General features: G+C 47.2%; 1 protein-coding gene across 4 annotated transcripts in view; it reads right to left on the bottom strand.

Moving 5' to 3' along the window:
* Positions 1 to 3,995: 3,995 nt before the first annotated feature.
* The window catches only part of RABGAP1 (RAB GTPase activating protein 1), a 151,186-nt gene continuing 134,196 nt past the window's right edge, over positions 3,996 to 20,985 (bottom strand). For all 4 annotated transcript variants that reach the window (XM_082621322.1, XM_082621325.1, XM_082621324.1 and 1 more), the window contains 7 exons: positions 20,433 to 20,525; positions 19,899 to 20,009; positions 11,185 to 11,289; positions 10,037 to 10,120; positions 9,303 to 9,374; positions 7,140 to 7,337; positions 3,996 to 5,760 (listed from right to left, as the gene is read on the bottom strand). In XM_082621322.1, coding sequence (XP_082477448.1) covers positions 5,638 to 5,760; positions 7,140 to 7,337; positions 9,303 to 9,374; positions 10,037 to 10,120; positions 11,185 to 11,289; positions 19,899 to 20,009; positions 20,433 to 20,525 — 786 coding nt within the window. In that variant the 3' untranslated portion in view covers positions 3,996 to 5,637. The remainder of the gene's footprint in view (positions 5,761 to 7,139; positions 7,338 to 9,302; positions 9,375 to 10,036; positions 10,121 to 11,184; positions 11,290 to 19,898; positions 20,010 to 20,432; positions 20,526 to 20,985) is intronic.

Consider the following 20,985-nt stretch of genomic DNA (forward strand, 5'->3'; position numbering starts at 1 on the left):
GGGCCCGGCTCTGCCTGTTAAGCCCCACAGCGCAGGCACCCGGGTCTCCCTGCCGCGTAGGATTCCCGGAGAGCGGCCTCTGAGACTCTCACCCATTCCGAGCACAACTCACTGTCTGGGAAGGAGACAGGAGGCAGCGGGTCTAGACCTGAAGGCCTGAGCTGTTCAAGGAGGGGCCTCCCTCACAAAGGAGGAAGGGGCCCTGCTCAGTCGTAGCCCTTCCTTGGCCCCAGGATGGGGGATTCAGGAGGCAAGGAGAAGGCTGCGTGTAGTTGTGGGTAGAACACCTTGCCCCGTTTACTGCACAGTTACACACGTGACATCGGACTCCTGGCTATATATACAGCTTGCTCTCTCTCTGGTCTGGTGATGGCCAAGGTAGTTTTTAAGAAATCTATTTAAAATACCTATCTGTATCTATTTGCTGTGTTTTTTCTGAATACACAAGTGTACATAGTATAATTACAGTGCAGAGTCCCTGGCAATAACTTCATGTTGTGTATTATGTTAAAAACAACATTGGAGAATGCGACCACCCTGGATCGTCCTCCCTCTCTGGGGCAGTGATTACACGTAGGACTCCCAACTTTCAACCTGCGGCGTGGTTGAAGCAGCAGCCTGCACGTGTGGACTGTCACCAGTGCCTCGCCCAGAGACGCCTGGCCTTCACCCAAAGGGACTCTGCACCCCGACTCCCACAGGCAGCGCCCACACTGCGGCTCCCGCGCACTGACTGTGTTGGACTCTGCCGTAGACTGACCCTCTTGTCTGGCTGCTGCAGCTTGTCTGTAATGCCCTGACATGTTGCATTTTCCCCATTTGGATGAATAAAAATAAAAGCTTCTGTCTTCAACAGCAATGGGCTGCACTGTTCTGTGCAGGACGGACCGACTCTGGCTTTGACTGATGAAAGGGTCAAGTGCACAGCCCCTTTCCTGGCCCTGACTCTCCAGCTCAGCACATGTGGAAGGATCTTCCCTTCGTGCAGAGGGCCAGGCCTCGTTCCTGTTGCTGTCTGCGGTCCTTGAAACGCCGCCTCTCTGCTGATGGTGCCAAATGTTTACTCAACCTGAACCTTTGACCTGGGCCCCTGGTGCAGCGAGTGGTGTGAGTGCCGCCGCCTCAGCTCAGCTCAGCTCAGCGTTCACCGGGTGCCCCTCACACACCTGCCTCCCTCTTGATCCTGACCCCTGTCCCCAGAGTTGGCAGATAGTACACATCGGGACACTAAGGCTCAAAGATAAAGGGATTTGCCCGAGGGAGCAGGACTTCTAAATGGCAGCAGCAATTTGAAAACAAAGCCAAAAGCTCTTCCTACTGCTCCCCCTGTGAGGTTCCTGCAGTCGACCTACCCCAGTAACTCCAAGACTATACAGTAAGGTCTCTGCCCACCCCAGGAAGAAGGACAAAGGCGGCCCAGGCAGGGGGTCTGTCGCTGCCCTCCAGGTATGGACGAAGGCACTGGGTGTGTTGTAACTCAGGGCCGCCTTCACCCTGCACGCCGTCCCCTGGGCTTTACAACCACAGCGCACTGATGGAAGGAAGAGCTGGCCAGGCCGGCCCGCTGCTGCTTCCTCCCAGGGGCCCCACTCCCACCCTCTGGCCCATGACTGGCACAGGGAACAGCCAGATGAGTTGAAAACGGGGTGTGGAGGGACGAGCGTTGTTTTCCTTGCTTTGGGGCCCCGGAAGAGAAGGTGGAGGTGGTGGTACCTGGTACAAAGCATTGACATCCCAGATCTCGTCATCACGGGCCTTTCACCTTCACTTTCAAATCTGGGGATAACGTCACTTAACTCACAGGGGTGTTGCGACAACTGGGGGGAGAACACAGGGGAAGGGTCAGGAGCTAAACAGTAGCTCAGCAACCCGTGTGAGACCGAGATGGGCACCGAAGCCACGGCACACACACAACTTGGGAGGGTGAAGTGACCTATCCACGTGATGTGAGCGTCCAAGGTCACGGCCTGGCCTTGAACTCGGTTTTTGGTCCAGGTACGCTGCTTGTAGTGAAGTGCTGTGAGTTTACACCTACCTACTGCCCACGTGGTCATCTTAAAGCAGCTGCCCTGCTGGCCACTGGAAGTTAGTTAGAGATGGGGATTAACGTCCTAGCCGTGTGGTCTGGGCCAGGAACCGCTCTGTGGGCCCGATTTCTTCGCCTATAAAAGTGGGGGAAGGGCAGGGAAGCGGAGTGCTCGGTCCTCTTGTTCTGGGAGCGAGAGCACCTCAGCTGTTCTGAGCTCCCTTGTCTCATCAGCCCCCAAATGAAGCTTAGGAGGAGATCTGCATCCCAGGGTCAGAGTCAGGCATCCCTCTGAGCAAGTGAAGCACTACAGCCAGCCTTTTAAACACCCATCAGCCAGATGAAGAAACAGGCTCTGAGAGGCCAAATGACTCTCCTGTCACCTACCTACTCCCCCTGCAGAGATGTCTTGGTTTTCACCACTGCTGGGTCAGTTCGGAGCTGAGAGTGGTGTTCTGGACTAAGTTTTAGCTCCCATGGAGTTTTCTTTTCCTTCACTCCTCTCGTGGCTCACTCCTGCCCCTGGGACTTGGGGTTCAGAACAGACAGGGCGGCAGGTGCCTCTTGCCTTTCATTCTGAGCTGCCTCCTTCCCCCTGAGAGATCATAACCAGCCCCTGCAGATCCGCTCAGGTTCAACAGGGCCTGCTAGATGGTCTACTCAGCCTGTCACGTAGAAATACGTGACAGGCTGAGCAGGCTTCCTGAAATCTCCACTCACCTGCTTCTGCTTCCCCCCCTCCCCACCCCAACCCACTTGGGTCTGGGCCCTCCGCTGCACCCCACCCACCTCTGCTCTCCTGCCTTCCTGAGCACCAGCAGATTCCCTGTCACCAAGCCCATGAGCCTTCGTCCAGTCCCGCCCTCACCCGAGGCGGAGCTTGCTCGTTCTCTCCGGATGTCCCGGAGTCACTTGAGGCCCGTGTGCCAAGGCTGACTGGCTGTGGGCGCCTTTCTCCTGGCAGGGCACAGCTGCTGGGATGAGGATTTCTGCAGAGTCCCTACACTCTGGAACACTGGGACCCTGGGGACTGGAAAAGCCTGGAGCAGGCTGGCCCGTCTGGACTCTGGGCCTTTTTGGCCAGGAATGTGGATCCCAGAAATATGCCTTCTCGTCTGTGAGCGGCAAAGGGATCCCAACTGTGCTCCGGAGTCCCTGTCCTGGCCTCTGCAGAGCATCTGTCACGGCCGGGCCCCTTGCCAGGCACCTGCCCTGCCTCAGTTCAGCGGAGGGAAGACGGGGCGGGGCTCACTCACCACCTTCCCTTCTTCATGGCCTGCATCTCAGCCCGCTTCCATCCAAAGGCTGGGTGTAGGGGGTCCTGGAGGGCAGGTCAAGCAAGGAGGGGCCCGTCAGGTTGGGGAATCAACTGCTCTTCTTCCTGCTGCAGAGAAGGGGGCGAGGTGGTAAAGGACGGCCGAGGGTCTGGGAGCCTCGTCCCTACGGTGCTGCGGTGGGGGAAGACCAGCAGGGAACAGAAAGGAGCTTTCGGAAAGAGGTACCTGCTGGCCACGCCACCACTTCCCCTGAAAGTTCCAGCAGAGCATAACTGGACCTCGGGTACTCGGACTGCCTTTCTGCTCTTCAGCTATTTCCCCTGCACATTCACATTTTGGGCCTGCAATTCCCCCTCCCATCTCTGCCTGGTGAGATGCTTTTGTCTTTCAAGGTCTTACCATACCCTTACCTCCTGTAAGACTTCCCTAACCCCGAAATACACAGGTCATGTCTCACTTTATTTCTCCAAGACAGGCAATGCTCACGATGAAGGCACAGGCCTCCCAGGCGACAAAGCCTGTGTCTTCTCTCACCCCACGGGCCTGGAGCACATTAGCTGCTCGTTAAGTGTCTGAATGGATGTACGGGGAGGCGCTGCCCAATGCTCACGTACACCTATTTGTCAGCCCAGAGGGTGGTCTCCTCTGACTGCCCGTGGGAGGGAGGCAAGAGCACATCAGGATAAAACTGGTTGTTACAAAGCAATGCTGTTTGTACCAAAATATTTAATGAATATGCCGTTAAAATAAAGCCAACAAAAGAAATAGTAATACAATTTTACTGGTTTATATTTCAATTCATAAAGTTGACACACTGAAACTACCCTAGCACAATGTCCACGCACCTAGTTTTAGATGGGCTTACAGCTGTTTTGGTAACTGAACAAGAAAGACACAGAAAGCGGTGGAGGGGATGGTTTGGGGGTCAGGGGTTGCCGCTTGTTACCTCCCTGATCACAGATGACCTCAGCAAGCGTTAATACAGCCAACAGGAAAAGAGATACAAAACAACCCAGGTGTCTTTATGTACAAACCAGTGCCTCTTGTAACCAGCGACCTCCACACTGCACGCAGAGAAGACGACAAAGTCATCTGCGAGACAGCCTGTCAGCATATCACTATATAAATTAAAAGTCTAAAGTTATTTTGTTTAAAAAAAGGTGCTAAAACCTCTATTCCATAGTTCTGAAGCAAGAACTTGCAGCCCATCTGAACAGCGAGGTTTGCACCCAGCCTCACTCCGGGGAGGGTCCAGGCAGGCAGGGACACAGGCCAGCATGACGGGGGCCTCTTGGCATGTGTGTCCTGCACATCCTCACATTTACACACACACATACACACACGCACACACCTCAGAGTCTTTCTCACTTGTACAAGCTGTTGTGCAAAAACACTAGAACCTTGAAGTGAGGGCTCTTCACAGCTCTCGCGACAGCAGGGTGGAGAGCAGAACCCGACAAACCTTGAGTGAAATTAAGTGCCCAAAATAACCACATAATTAAGTTGTGCAGATCAGTCCTAGTCTGGGATTTAAACACTGTCAAATTGGGTGCATTGGGAAAAGATATTTATATATACACACACACACACGACACATTAAGCAAAATAAGATTCGTCCACGTTATGATTAATCCAATCTTGACAGTCGGTCAAGTCACCCACCCCAGCACTGCGGAGTCATTTGGCAGCTAACACTAAAAACAACAGGAACTATGAGAGTTGCATAGAATTGATCAGAAACATGTGAATAATGCCAAACCAAAAACCTGTGCATCGTAGAGTTAGTTTAACAAAACTAGGTGGCTTCACCTACAACCATGAAACCCTCCTATTTAAAACAAAGTGCTTCTCCATGTCTACCTGGAGGACCCTCTGCTGGCACTGGAGCAGATAATTATTTGAGCTACCGATCCCCTGCCCCACCTCCCCCAATATATAATAATATGTGTATTTTTAAAAAAAAGATTAAAGGTTTAGAAAAAAACCAAAGGCCTGAAGGATCCCCAGACTCTGATAATGTCACTCAGCCGCTGGGCTGGGTGAGGAGCTGACCTAACCGGGAAGAGGCCCGGAGGTCACACAGAGGAGTGACTTTCTAGAACGTCCAGGGTGGCAGGCCAGCCGGCAGGCCTGTTAGTATCAGGAGTGAGGAGGGCCTTACCGCACGGGCTGCCTGCTTCATGAGCTCTGGTCCAACAACCTACCCACATGCTTCTATGGATCTGACTTAGGTACATTCTGGTCCTGGGACATGTCACAGAATCACACATCTGGCCAAAGAAGGCAACAAAAGGTGTCATGTTTTCTGAAGGTGTCTGGAGGCAGCAGCTGCTCTCAGCAAGTCTCTTTCCCTTGAACCCCGGTTGCCGTCTTTATGGAGCTCAGTGTTCGGTTAAACCACGTCTTCTTGGCCGCCTGAACCTCGTTGAGGGCGAGGCCTAAATGGTGCTCCAGGTCCTGGAAGAGGAACGACGTACGTGAGGATGCTGGTCTCCAGTGCTAATGACACTGCCTCCCCAGAGCCGAGCCAAGCCAAGAATTCAATCTATTTCCTCTTGAGAGGCCTCTGGAAATTCCCCCAGTTCTCAAACTGGCATAGAAAGATCTGGAGTGCCTAAAGCTCTGGGAGATTTCCTAGTTAAGACGTCCTCATTTCTTGCCTCGTCTATTTATTAAAACGGCCTCCTACCTGAGTGTCTCCCTCTCCGTCCACCCACTGCATACCAGGAGACAGACCAAATGTTCTACCTAAGAGTGCATCATTAATTTCCGGCAAGAGCCTTTCAAGCCTAGACCCCCTAGCAAGACATCCGAGATGCTTCACAATCTGGGCTGAGACTCTTCCAGCTCAGCACCCACTTCCACCCCTACTTCCTGAAGGCCCTTCCAGGCAGGCCCTCTCCTCCCTCTGTGCTGCTGGACAGGCCACGCCCTCCACCAGGAAGGCTCACTGTTCTGTCTTTTCTCCAGCGGCAACCTCTTTTCACTCTCGGACCACAGCCCAGACACTGTCCTCGGTGAGGCCTCTCCTCGCCGCCCTGGACGGTCACGGAGGCCACGTGCTTAGCTGTGCAGCCCCCACGGCGAGAACCGGGCCTGGGCGAAGCAGACGCCCAGGTACCGTGTGTGATACGGAGACCAGGGCTTATGCTTTAGTCCTGAACTTGATTCCTTCTGCAAACTGTGCCTGGTGCCTACCTTGTGCTCAGCATCGGGGCTGAGGGAACTAGCCATGCAGTATAAAGGTGAACAAAACAAGCCCCAGCTTCTCCATAAGGAAGGGAGGCCCAGATACATTAGGTAATACGTCCAAAGTCACAAAGCTGGGTAAGTGACGGGAGCGGGGGCATAAAAGCCGGTATTTGTGAAGCCCTCAGATATCGTGCTGAGCCCTCCTGTGCATTATCTTTTTCAGTCCTCAAAGCAAACTATCAGAGTGACCCCTCATCACCTCCACTGGCAGATGAGGAACCTGAAGTGAAAGCAGGTTACTAACTAACCCAAGGTCAAAGAGTCTGGTGGTGCAGCTGTGATTCCAAATCATGCATTCTCTGCTCCACCAGAAAGATTCCAGGTTTGATGGATAATTCTCATATGAGAAAGTCCAATCGTTAGGACAGGCTAAATGCTAATTAAACATCCACTAGTAAATAGCAAGTAATGGGCTTCTTCCCATGAGGATTATGGTAGAAGTTTAAAAGGGGAAAAAACCCCAAACCATAAAGATCATTTCTGGGGTTTCTAGCCCACACCAGCAAAATCCTGCCCCCGTGCAGGTCTGGGTCCCGCTGCACCAGGGTCAGAGGGCTGGCCGGGGGCAAAGAGGCAGCTGTTACCTGGATCTTACACTCGGCTTCCACCAGCTGCAGCTTGGTTTGTGCCAGTTCCAGTTCCATCTCTCTCAGCTGGTTCTTGAGTGTTTCCTTCTCCTCATCTGTGTCCTCATCCAAAACTTCCTTAGCTGAGCTGATGCCCTTTATGCGCCCTTCTTTGTTGAAAAATTCCCGGCAGCGCTCACAGTCATCCACGTTTTGCTGAAATTGAATGTCAGATGTGAAGAGACAAAGAAGACATGAAGGTGTGAGCATGTCCTTTCTGGGGAGCCAAGAGATGGCTTCTCCGCTGAGCACTACAGCTTCTGAAAAACTCTGTTCTCTCTGTAAACTGGCAGGTGACCTACTGGAAAAGTCACCTGGTGTGATACACCAAAAGCAACACAAATATTCTTACGTCTTGACCCAGTCATCTCACTTCTAGGAACCTTGGCTAAAAAATGAAAAAGCAGTGACTAGATACAGATTTACATACAAGGAATTTCACTGCAGAATTAGAGGCCCAAAAAAGGGGCAGGGAGATAAACTATCCAGCTACTGGGAAAAATTAAATAGGATGTGCTATATTTATACAAGGAAGTACACAGCCTCAGAAGTTTTTGAGGAATTTTTCGTGACATGGTAAAAATGTTTAAGCGCTGGGTAAACTAGGACACAAAAATGTCGTTAAAGTATAGTTACAAGGATATACCACATTTCATGAAAATAAGATGGCAATGACTGTAAGAAAGAAACATCATTTCGTTTTCCTCTAAGAAAATATTCTGCCAATTAAACCACAAAAAGCCATTAGTTATAAAATATGTCCCAATTTCAGATGTAAATGTGAAAAAAATGCCTTAGAGTGAATGAAATTCTGTATGTTAGAATAAAGACTGAAAGAATACACTCCAACGTGTTAATGATGATGTTGTCTGTGGGTAATAAGATTATAAGGGTTTTTTTTCCTCCTTTACTCTTATTTTCCAAATTTTCTGCAATGAACATTATTATTAGTTTTAGCATCAGAAAACAAATTTTGTTTAAAAAAATAGGTACTGCTGGTTACTTAGATGGAGGCCAGGTATCATCTTGCTCCAGGTAAAATGCTGGTTTGTGCAGACATGGCCGTGGACTCCCCCACGTTTCTGTCCACTGAGTTGTAAACATGTTAGTAAAGTATCTTTCAGTAAATTACTCATCTCAGTAAAATCTGACAAGTATTCTAATAATAAAGAAAGAAAGCACCAAGTTACAAAAACCCTCAAATTGGCAAGCAAACGTTAAAAACTCAGGTTCTCATTGTATCTTGGCCCATTACAGCAAGAGGAGTTGAGCTCAGAAGGGGAGTGTCCCCCTGCTACAGAACAATGTGGGGAGTGACCGGGCCTCTGCACCCCACCCTCAAGCACAGCCTGTCACCTGCAGGACTCTTCCACCTCAGCAGGGCGCTGCAGTAATCACAGACAACACCTGAAGTCCTGGGGCTCTTGTGTTTTGTTTTGTCTTTTTACAAGTGAAGTTAGTGCGGAGGAGGACGTTATACAAATTTGTAAGGAAGAGGGACACTTGTATTTTGAGATCTAATGCCAGAGCTCTTCTGGTCTTATCTGTATCCCCTGCTTAGAGGAAAGAGGCAGAGTATCAGTTGTCAGTAGTTGAACCAGGTCCTGACAGCCACCTTGTCAGGTACTCATCAGCTTCCCTCATTTTTGGAATCAAAGCAGAATACCCGGGGACTTCCCTGGTGGCGCAGTGGTTTAAAATCCGCCTGCCAACGCAGGGGACATGGGTTCGAGCCCTGGTCCGGGAAGATCCCACATGCCGCGGAGCAACTAAGCCCGTGCGCCACAACTACTGAGGCTGCACGCCAGCCTCAGTACTACTGAAGCCCACGTGCCCGGAGCCTGTGCTCGGCAGCAAGGGACTGCAACGAGAAGCCTGCACACCACGACAAAGAGTAGCCCCCACCCGCCGCAACTAGAGAAAGCCCACGCACAGCAACGAAGACCCAACCCAGCCCAAAATAAAATAAATAAATAAATAAATAAATAAATTTTTAAAAAGATAGTATTAATAGTGGTAGTTTATTAAAAAAAAAAAAAAAAACCCTCCCCAAATTTTTTGTGAATATAGCCATAAAATGAACTAGGTGGTATAAAATCTCTTTGATAAAGAAGGACTTACCCGAATTTTTTCAATTTCCACTTTATTAGCAGTCTGCTGCTTCTCTAATCTTTCACTCAACTGAGAACAAATCTGAAGAAACAAACATAATATAAAATGACAATCTCTTCAGCAATATCATAATTCGCACAACTTGGGCTCGGGATGAGCTCTACAGTGGAAGCTGGACTATGATGAGCAGAACTGGGACAGCATTGAGCAGGAGGGGGTGTGAGATGACAGGCGGGCAGAGGTGCCTCTGGCTCTCCCACCCCCGCATCCACTGGCCTAGGACCTGCAGGGACCTATCAGCACCACGCTCGATGGCCAATGTTTACAGACACTGCCAGACTCAGGAGCCAGCACGAGATCCCAGTACAGAAAGAAACAAGACCAATTCAGTTATGTTCTCAAAATGCAACCCGCTGGGGAGAGAGGTGGTTCTACATCATGAGTCTGAAGTGCTCCCAAGAACTCGGGGGCTTCCACGTATTAAGTGCCTGCTTATGTGAGGTAACTATGCCAGGTGCTCCACAAAGATAATCTCATGGACTCCTCACAACAGTTCTCTGGGTGAGCGATGATTTCCCTTATTTTACAGTTGAAAAGCAGTGCGGTAACTTGTCCAGTGAAGCGAAGGGACTCGTCAGTGCAAGTCGCCGAGCAGGGAAGCGTGTAGGTGTGGAGAAGACATCTTGTGCAGGCAAGCAGGGCTTCCAGAGAACATGGCCCAATTCCACGGTGCACGGACCCACCTGCTTGTAGTCACCGATGATAGAACTGTTTTTTTTAATCTCAGATTCTGCCTTGTCGAGTTCCCGACGGCACATTTCTTTTAACTGCGTACATTAAGAAAAGCAAAAGTGAACGTTAAGGGAAATACAAGCGAAGCTCTGGCACTCCGTGCTTAGCGCTGGGCTTTCCCCAAAGTGCCTGACCTACTGGAGGTAACTCCCCTCCCTTCCTCCTCACTCTCAGCACTACTAACCCTACTCTTTTTTTTGTGTGTGGTACGCGGGCCTCTCACTGCTGTGGCCTCTCCCGTTGCGGAGCACAGGCTCCGGACGCGCAGGCCCAGCGGCCATGGCTCACAGGCCCAGCCGCTCCGCGGCACGTGGGATCCTCCCGGACCGGGGCACGAACCTGTGTCCCCTGCATCGGCAGGCGGACTCTCAACCACTGCGCCACCAGGGAAGCCCATTAACCCTACTCCTGATGCTAGGAGAGAACAGTCAAAACTTCTGTACTTTCAGCTTGGGGCTTTTGCTGAAGTTCCTCCCTGTCAGTGCAGCCCAACCTGGGATCCTGAGCTGAGGAGGTAACAACACAAAGCAAATGCAGAGGAAGAGCTAACGGGAGGACTGCCGCTCCTTCAGTGCCTCATGGATTATGTGGGAGGTGCCCCGCCATCTCTCACCTCAGACAGCCTGACTGAGACGAGAGGGTGGATGGTGAAGGAGAGCCCGCCTGCTCTGGGGCACGCAGCACCCAAAGCTCTTCCTATGGCTGTGAGTCTGTGCCCAGGGGCTGTGCTCAGGACAAGCCTTCCAGAGTTTGCTCTGTGGGGGAGATGTCGGTGGACAGGTAGGGGAAGAGCCAGACGTTATGTGATGTCTGCTTTCCTTTTGTAGAAATGCTAATAACCCTCCTGTCACACTCAGATGCTGACACACAAGAGTTTCTCCTGCCCCAGTGAAGGATGGGCTTTGCCCCCGTCTCCTCCTACATTTTAATTATTAAGAACCATTATGCTTTTCACAGTAAATACAAAAGGCCTTTGGAGAGAAACTGAAGCCAGCTGTCTCTGGGTTCTCCGGTGCCAACAGGAAGCCACCAGTGAACTCCCAGCTCTCAAGCATTTACAAGACACAGAGGAATGTGGGAGGGGCAAAGCTCCCCTTACCTGAGCAGACTCTTCTTCCAGCCGTCTTTTCTCTTCCTCTGCATCAATCAATTTCTGTTTGGTCATAAGCAGCTCCTTATTCAGTGCATCTGCCTTTTCCTCAGCCTGGAACATTTAAGAGGTGCTGTTACAGAACAAGAAGTGAGAACTGAAAGGCATCTGAATTACCCAGAACAATCCAATTTTAAGATGATGAGGAAATTGTGATCCAGAGAGGGGATGTGATATGCCCAAGGTCACGCTGAGACTACACTCATGCACAAGTGTCCGGCCCGGTCTCCTGCCCAGAGGCAGTGCGGGGCAGTAGCTGGGAGCTCGCCTTTGTCAGACAGCCTGGTCTTGACTCCCATCGCTCCCTGTATGCCACTTGGACAAGTCCTTGAGAACCTCTCTGATCTTCATCTGAGAGACAAGGCATGGAATGGACTCAGCACGGTGCCTAGCATATAGTAAATGCTCAATAAAAGGTAGGTGTCATTATCATTAACAGTAATAATAAATTCTGGTTTTCTTCTTCCAAACTCTCAGTATTTGCTCTGCTTCATCAAATAAGTTCTGCATTTTGCTCTCACTGTCACCTGACAAAGGAAGGCACCCCTTCCCTAGCACTCTCCTTTTATTATCTGAAATGGCCATCTTTCCACCCCAGTTTTTTTCTAAAGCATGCAAAGGTCTGGTGGGCAGATCTTTGGGTCCAAGTGAAAATGATACACCTGAACCTGACAAATACAGTCCCTGACACTGGAGAGTCCAAGGATAACACTGAAGAGTGAGAGACTGTCGCATGTTAGAAGGCAGTCAAGGAAAGGAGGTGGAAGCTCCTAGTTACAGAGCGCTAGATATAGAGGGTCTTTGCCAGCTCCTTATATCCAACCTCCTTTGACAATGGATGGTGGTTTCCCTGAAATTAAAGAGCATATCTGATGTCACCTAGCTAAAGTCGTATAGCTGAGCCCCTCTGCTTTCTACTACACCACATCTTCTGACGTACTTTCTTTGCGAGGCATAGGTTCCAGGGGGCTGGGGCCTTAAATGGAGAACTGAGAATGGCACGATATGCAACTCAAAAGGCCAACAGTTACTGGCAAACTGCATATGCGTGCAATTAAATGGGGTCCTGGAGTTAAGCCGTGTCCTTTCTGGTGAGTGGCTTATAATCACCTCTAGTTCAAACCCCAGTAGCAATCAAAATGGAAATAAGAATCAGACAAAAGAGGAAATAACAAAGAAGAAGAAGAAAGTCCTGTCAAAGGTTCTGTTCTACTTTAATCAACAGAACATCCTGTCGCTTCTCCCTTCTCTCCCCTGGACCCAGCTCACACCTTCTGAACAGTACTTTGGAACCTGCAGCACATACTTATATTCTCTCAGTTACTCACCATCACTTCCATGGTAGATAAGACTGATTCTAAGAAGTACGGGACAGCCAGGTCATGAACTCAAGAGTCTTTCTTGCCCATCCTGACTCCCCAGTTTAGAAAAAATTTAGATGCTTCCCCAAGCTTGCACAATGCGTGTAGCAGAGCTGGAATCCGAAACCAGGTCTCTCAACATTAAGCCCAGCATTTGTGCCATCACTCCAAGAGCTGACTCTCAAGGCTGTGTCAATAGGAAGGTGCACACAGGCCACTGGACTGACCAACCAGGGTCCTCTTATGGCACCACACTTGCTGCACAGTCATTCTACTTACATAAGCATATAAGGAGAGAACATCTGGTGATAAACACAAATCCAGACTTCCGCTTCTGGTCATGAAGGACTAACCAGGACCAGATTTACGCTCCCACTGTAAACAAAACACTGGACGAAATTCATAAAACTACTGTTTGCTGACACTAAAAACAAATGCAGAATTGTGGTTCCTGGGAGAAAGGAAACAAGCAAGGTCCTACTACCATCCTGGCTTTCTGCCTAGAGGCACTTCTGGACCAAGGAGCAGGGTGAGGGGTTCCAAACAGAGCATATGCCTCAAAGGGTTCAGGAGGCAGAGGTAGGGGGTCAGAGATGCTGAGGTGGCTGGAACCTGTGGGGTCGAGCTCTGGAGATCCGAGTCCTCCAGAACTGCAAATAAGGCAGTAAAGGAGAGAAAATGAAATCATGAAAATACCCAACTAAACCAAAGAAGGCAGAAAAGGGGAAAAAAGAAAGAAAAAGCAAATACAACAAATGGAGAACAAACAGCAAGGTGGTAGAGTTAAATATACCATATAAATAATTACACTAAATGTAACTGGTCTAAACATTCCAATTAAAAGGAGATTATCAGACTAAATTTCAAAAAGCAAGATCCAACTATATGCTGGCTACAAAACCCCATTTTAAATATAAAGACACAGATATGTTAAAAGTAAAAGTATGGCAAAGGATATACCATGAAATACCATGAAAGTCAGAATGGCTATATTAACATCAGACAAAGTAGATCTCAGAACAAAGAGTATTAACCAGGGGCAAAGAGGGACATTTCATAACAATAAAAGAGTCACTCCATTAAGAAGGCAGTAAATCTGAAATGCATTCATAAATTCAAATTACAGGAAACAAAAACTGACATAACTGAAAGGAGAAATAGATAAGTGCACAGAGTTACAGATTTCCTCACTGTTCTCTCAGTAAGTGATAGAACAAATAAAGAGAAAGGCAGTAAATCCGTGAAAGTCAATCAACTTGACAGAAGTGACATGACAGAACACCCCACCGACAACAACAGGACACATACTCTCCAAGAGCATGTGGCACATTCACCCATCAGACAATATGGAAGGCCCTAGAATAAGCATAAGTATGTTTTAAAAGCACTAAAATCAGAAAAAATATGTACCCTGATGATAACTGAATTAAATCAGAAATCAACAACAGAAAAATTTCGGGGACAAATCCCTAATAGTTAAAAATTAAACAACACACTACTAATTAACTCAGAGATCAAAGAAGCAATCGCAAGAAGTGAATGAAAATAAAAACAGGACACATCAGAATGTGTGAGATGTAGCTGAAATAGTGCTTCAGGGAGATTTATAACTTTAAATGTTTATTTTAGAAAAGACGAAAGGTCCAAATCAATGACTAAGCTTCTTCTTTAAGTAGCTAGAAAAAGAGCAAGTTAAACCAAAAGAAAAGTAGAAGGAGATAATAAAAAGCAGAAGTCAATAAAAGAAAAAGAAAAAACAATCAACAAAACCAAAAGCTTGGTTTTAAAGAGATCAACACAATTGATAAACTTCTAGTTAGTAGACTGATTAAGGAAAAAAGGGAAAAGACACAAATTACCCATATCAGTAATGAAAGAGAGAAGACTTCAACAGATCCATCCTATAAACATTAAAAGAATAAGGGAATATCAATGACTTTGTGCCTATATATTTGACAACTAAGATGAAATGGATAAATCACTTGAAAGGCACAAAGTATAAAAATGTACACATGAAGAGCTAGAAAATTTGAATAGCTCCGTATCTGAAATCATAATTAAATAATTTCCTGCTGGATTTCCCTGGTGGCGCAGTGGTTAAGAATCCACCTGCCAATGCAGGGGACACAGCTTCAATCCCTGGTCTGGGAAGATCCCATATGCTGCGGAGCAACTAAGCCCGTGCGCCACAACTACTGAAGCCCGTGCCTAGAGCCCGTGCTCCGCAACAAGAGAAGCCACTGTAATAAGAAGCCTGTGCACCGCAATGAAGAGTAACCCCCACTCGCCACAACTAGAGAAAGCCTGTGCACAGCAACGAAGACCCACGCAGCAAGAAAAAAAAAAAAAATTTTTTTTTTCTTGCTAAGAAAACTCCAGGCCCACGTGGTTTCACTAGGGAATTAAATTAAAGATTTAATCAAGGAACAATCCCACAAAAAGTCCTTAAAAAACAGGAGGGAACAATTCCCAGTTCATGTTAGAAGGCTAGCATTCCCCTGATATCAAAACCAGACAAAAACATTAAAGAAACTCCAGACAAGTATCCCTTAGCAACACAAAAATCTTTAATACAAATAAAAATCTTTAAAAAAAAAAGAAACCCCACGTTTCCTAGGAATGCAATGTTTGTGTACACTGAAAAATCAGTTTGTCTACACTTCACTGTACTAACAGAATTAGGAAAAATAGCAAATAATCACCTCAACAGATGCAGGAAGAGCATCTGATCAAATTCAACACCCATTCATGACAACTCTCAGCAAACAGGAAGAAAGGAGAACTTCCTCAACCTGATCTATGGAAAACCTACAGCTAACATCTGGAACAAGGTGATGAGGTCCACTCTCACCATCCAATATTGTTCCAAAGGTCCCAGTCAGTGCAGGAAGGCAAGGGAAAAAAGACAGAATGACTTGAAAAGAAGTAAAACTGTCTTTATTCAGAGATGATATGATTGTGTATGTGGAAAATCCTAAAAAATAAACAAAAAAGCTACAAGAATAGTAAGTGATTTAGCAAGGTCACAGGATACAAGGTCATGTAATCAACTGTATTTCTAGAGACTAGCAATAAATAATTGGAAAATGCAATTAAGAAAAAATTACCCTTGGGACTTCCCTGGTGGCACAGTGGTTAAGAATCTACCTGCCAATTCAAGGGACATGGGTTCGATCCCTGTTCTGGGAAGATCCCCACATGCCACGGAGCAACTAAGCCCGTGTGCCACAACTACTGAGCCTGCGCTCTAGAGCCTGTGAGCCACAACTACTGGGCCCGCGTGCCACAACTACTGAAGCACATGCACCTAGAGCCCGTGATCCGCAACAATGAGAAGCCTGCACACTGCAGTGAAGAGTACCCCCCGCTCGCCACAACTAGAAGAAAGCCCACACACAGCAACGAAGACCCAACGACACAGCCAAAACTAAATAAATTAAATAAATTTATTTTAAAAAAAGAAAGAAAAAATTACCCTTAATAACAGATTAAAATATGTGCAAATCTTGTAAACTGAAAACTAAGAAAACAATGCTGAAATTGAAAAAGACCTAAATAAATGAAAATTGTAACATATTCATGGATTGGAAGGTTCAATCACTGCTCAGATGTTAATACTCCCCAAGCTAATTTATAGAATCAATACAACCCCACTCAAAATCCCAGAAGGCTTTTAGTTCTAGAAGTTGACAAACTGATTCTAGTATTCATATAGAAATGCAAATTACTTACAATAGCCAAATTATTTTTTAAAAAGAACAACGAAATTGGAGGACTCTCATGACCTGAGTAATTATGACAGTGTGGTACTGGCATTAACGATAGACGTATACATCAATGGAGCAGATACAGAATCGAGGAGACCCATACATACAGGTCAATTGATTTTTTTTCTTTTTTTTTTTTTTTTGCGGTACGCGGGCCTCTCACTGTCGTGGCCTCTCCCGTTGCAGAGCACAGGCTCCGGAAGTGCAGGCTCAGCGGCCATGGCTCACGGGCCCATGTGGGATCTTCCCGGACCGGGGCACGAACCCGTGTCCCCTGCATCGGCAGGCGGACTCTCAACCACTGTGCCACCAGGGAAGCCCAGGTCAATTGATTTTTTGATAAAGAGACCAAAGTAATTCAGTGGGGAAAGTTTAGCAACCTGCTCAAGTCCAGAGAACTAGATGCAGTGGAGCCAGAATTCAAATCCCAGCAGTTGGGCTCCTGTGTCTGTGTCCATCACTCTCATTACACTGTCTCAATGTAGAGAGCAACCATGCCAGAGGGGACTCAGGTGGGGTCCTATCAGCCCTGTGCCAGGTACCTTCCATAGGTTCCCTCTCAGCCTTTAGCACCAATGCCTTAATGTCAGGTCCAGGCATTACTCCCATTTCATAGAGGAGAAAGCTTGGATGGAGTCACCTAGGGACTCAGTAGCTGACCAGGGATCTCTCCATAGCTGCTCTGTGACAAGTAACAGAAATGACAGGTGAGGAATAACAAAAGTGATAATAAAATCAGTTGGAAATACAAAGAGGGTTCTGGAAATCCTATAAGCCACATATGAGAGCTTTTCTCTGGGATGCAGAAAGGGAAGAGTGAAAGGGCATGATGAAGTTCTTTCAGAAATCTAAGTCCCTGAAGCCAAAGCACGCTGAGAGGACCCCACAGCCCTCACTTCAGAACCTAACTGATTTTCCCTGATGATTCAAAAGATACGAGAGAACACTAACTTGGAAAGGGACTCAACGTTTAGTGTGAAAAGGTCTGTTTTCTCAGCACTGTCGATGGCTGGACGATGGGACCCCAGTTTGCTATTCCTGAGCCCTAGTGGCAACAGGGTTCCTGCTCCTCTGAGCCAAGTTAAGAGCGGCAGGCCAGCTGGATTGCAGTCTAAGGGCTCTGCCACTAACAGTGTGACTGTGTAAGACATTTAACCTCTTTTGGCCTCATCAGTGAAATGGGGATTGTAACTGTATCCTTTACACAAGGGTTGTTTGGAGGATTTGACAGTAAGTACACAGCAAGTGGAGCAGTGTCTAGAACTCTGCAAGTGCTTAAGAAATGTTGTTAGGTGTCAGTATATTTTTGATGTAGTTATGACCTCAAACCATAGCTTCCTGTTCCATATTCATTTTGGAGACAGTGTGGCATTACAGAAAAGGCCTGGGTGTTTCAATTAGATGCACCTGGGTTACATTCCTGGCTCCGCTTCTTCCTGGGTGCCTTCCTCTCTCTTGAGTCTCAAGTTTCTTTATTGTTAAAAAATCCTTATCCATAAATGGGGCTCATGTTACAAGGCTGAGGTAAGGATAAGCGATATTAGAGTTTAACAAAGTGCTTCTCACTGTGCCTGTCACATACAGCATCGTGGAGTAAATGGGAATTCATCTTATTTTTACTATTTCTCACTTCTGATATCAGGAATGTAACCTAGCTCTTTTGACTACTGTGCCAGGCAAAGACAACTTAAAAAAAGGCTTACCTTCTTTAAAGGCAGGCTTCAAGAACCTAAGAAGTGTATTTTCCACCCTAAACTAGTAGAGCATCAGTGTTACTTCTGGTCCCATCAGACTGGCAAATGCAGCAGCTCAAACTAAAAATCTGCCTGGAATTTTATCTTAAGTTGCCTCTTCATATAATTTCATTGTAGAATACAAAGCTCTAGTACAGGACCCATTTTCTTTTCTTTTTCACTTCCTTTCTGCATGACCTACAGCTGCTAGAAGAGCCATCACAGATGCACACTGTGATTTTTGCTTCAGCAATTACCCTGCTCAGTGTACACCCACCTCCCTCCGCTCACTTGGCAGAAATGCCTGAACAGTGAGGGAACGATTCTCATAGTGTTTCTACAAAGAAGATCAGAGGGTATGCTGGGAACCTGCACCACAGGGAGGAAACTCCCAACTAAGGAGACTGTGGTAAACCAAAAAGCAGCGGGATCTCCAGGTTCTGGTTACTGAGGGCTAATGGCTTTGCAACACTCTCCCTGGAAAAACTGGAAAAAGGAGTCTTCCCAGTTACCTGCAGCTATTTATAGCTGACAATCAGACAAACAGAGCAAAACAACACTGCCTGTGCCTAATTCCTGCACTTTTCATCCACACCAATTCATGTAATTCTCACTATACTCTTGGACACAGCTATTATTCCACCTCCCCACACTTCACTCTGCTTGAAAGTAGACTAGCTGATGGTAGAATCCAGATCTGTTCAAAATTTTACTCCATTATTCTACTTCTAAAGAGGAGTAATAAGAACCAGTAGATACTGCCATCTCTCTTTTTCTTCATCTGCCATGTGACTCACTTGGTGAATCTAATGAAGCAAAGACTGCCAGAGAAATACAGTAGTACACAATATTTTCATACATGTTTGGTGGCTGTCAAGGACCTTGTGAAGTTCACAGATCCTAAGGGGTTCAATATATTATGTTAAGTCCCCTGTAAACCCTCAATAGCCTAAGCCTACCTCTAGAGCCTCAGGAAAATCAACAAGCAGAAAAGTAATCTTAGGAGCCTGAAGGGAAACGTAAGTCAGGTGCTGCCAAACTTTGTCCAAGTGCCAAAGCCAGCCTGCCACCTATTCTCGTAAATAAAGTTTTACTGGAACACAGCCACGCGCATTCGTTTATTTATTGTGTAGGCACCAATGGCAGAGTTACATAGTTGCAACAGAGACCATGTGGCCCACAAAGCCTAAAATATTTACTATCTGTCCCTTTACAGAAAACGTTCGCCAACCTCTGACCTAAACCATGAATGAGAGAGTGCACTATGGGAAGCCTGTAGTATAGTAAATGGACAAACACCCTGCCAGGAATGCCATCATCTCAAACCTTTTAAGATTAGGAGAAGCAAAGAAAAACAGAATATCTGCCAACAGAAATTCCTGATGAAACTGCAAGCTGCGGAGGCCCTGAGCTTTATTACAACTGGCAATGCTTATCCAACAGGCACATGATGTGCAGGGTGACAAAATCTGTTCTTGTCTTAGGGGTAAGTTAAGGAAATTAGAGTGATTACATGCTACTGCCAATTGCAATAACATAAGAATAGCCAGAAACGCCTTTCAATCAATGTCTGGAAAGGCGTTCAGGGTTTGCGTGTATCATGAGAGAAGAATGTGGTAAAGAGGGCTTAATGACATCATCGATGATCCCTGAAGGAGAGGAGAGAACAGTACTGACAAGAGCAAGTTGGATCATAAGAGGGAAACACTAACTAGAACAACAAACGCTAAAATTCCAGGATTTCACTTGGTTAAGGGAGAAGTGTTTCAATATAACCATCCCTTCAGACAAGTCAGACTTACGTTATCCAGGTCCTTTCGCAGTGCAATCTTACTGGTCACCAGCTCATGGGCTAAGTCATCGTTTTCCTGTTCCAACCTCATGTTAGCTTCTTGTAGACGCCTATTCTCCCGCTGATGGGTAAAAAGAAACCAGTTACAGACATAAAAATCTGACGGAAATGACAACTTCTCAGGTTAACCCTCAGAACTAATTGCTGAGTCCTACGGGAATGACGGGAGATGTGGCCGGTCCTAGCGTGCTGCCAGTCAACAACTGCTTACTTTCTATCTCCACAGAGAAATACTTAAATTCAAGTGACTGTCAAGCAGCTACTTCTTATTAACTGTGACAAAAGCCCACCGAACTGTAACAAACTAGGCTGCTAGTCTGAAGCAAAACAAATCTTGCTTTCTCATTTGCAAACTCAAACTGAAACTGGAACCTAGAAATAGTGAAACTAAATTTTAAAAAGAACTCACTAAAGCTAGTTACAGGCACAATTACGTAAAATGAAAGGCTGAAAGCACTTCACATCACCTAGGCCGTAAACAAACCTCAAATCGCTCGATGGGGTCTTCTTGCTGGGCCTGCTGTTCCCTCATGGTGTGATATTCTTTTTCATACTTTTTTAACTTCTTCTGACTAATCTGTAGGATAAAGCACAGCACAAATTAAAAAGTATCGGCAACGGGTGGGTGCCTCCGGGCTTGCCCTGAAGACCAAGACCTCTGCTGACCTGAGCATCCCAAGTTACTATGACAGCGGTGTTTCCTGCGCATGAGCCCAGGACCTAAACTTCTTACTCAGTGACTACCATCCTGTCCATGGGTCTGCTGGGGATGACTGGCTGCTGAAGTTCTTCCCAGTCGTCAGACTGCGCACCCAACAGACAGCCCCTCCTTCCTGAGTCCTAGGTCTGGCTGTCCACCCCCCCTCCTCCTCACGGGCCGTCTCCTTAGCACACAGCAGCACCGCTGCAGGTGCCCTCAGGCCGTGACCTCATGACACCTCTACACGGGACGGCACCGGTATTCTCAGTTTAGAGGCCAGTGGACTGAGACGTAAGGAAGTTACGTGACTTGGCCAAAGTCACTCAGTTAGCGACCG

Source organism: Mesoplodon mirus (genome assembly GCF_964341445.2).
Source record: "Mesoplodon mirus genome assembly, chromosome: 1".
NCBI classification, from domain to species: domain Eukaryota; kingdom Metazoa; phylum Chordata; class Mammalia; order Artiodactyla; family Ziphiidae; genus Mesoplodon; species Mesoplodon mirus.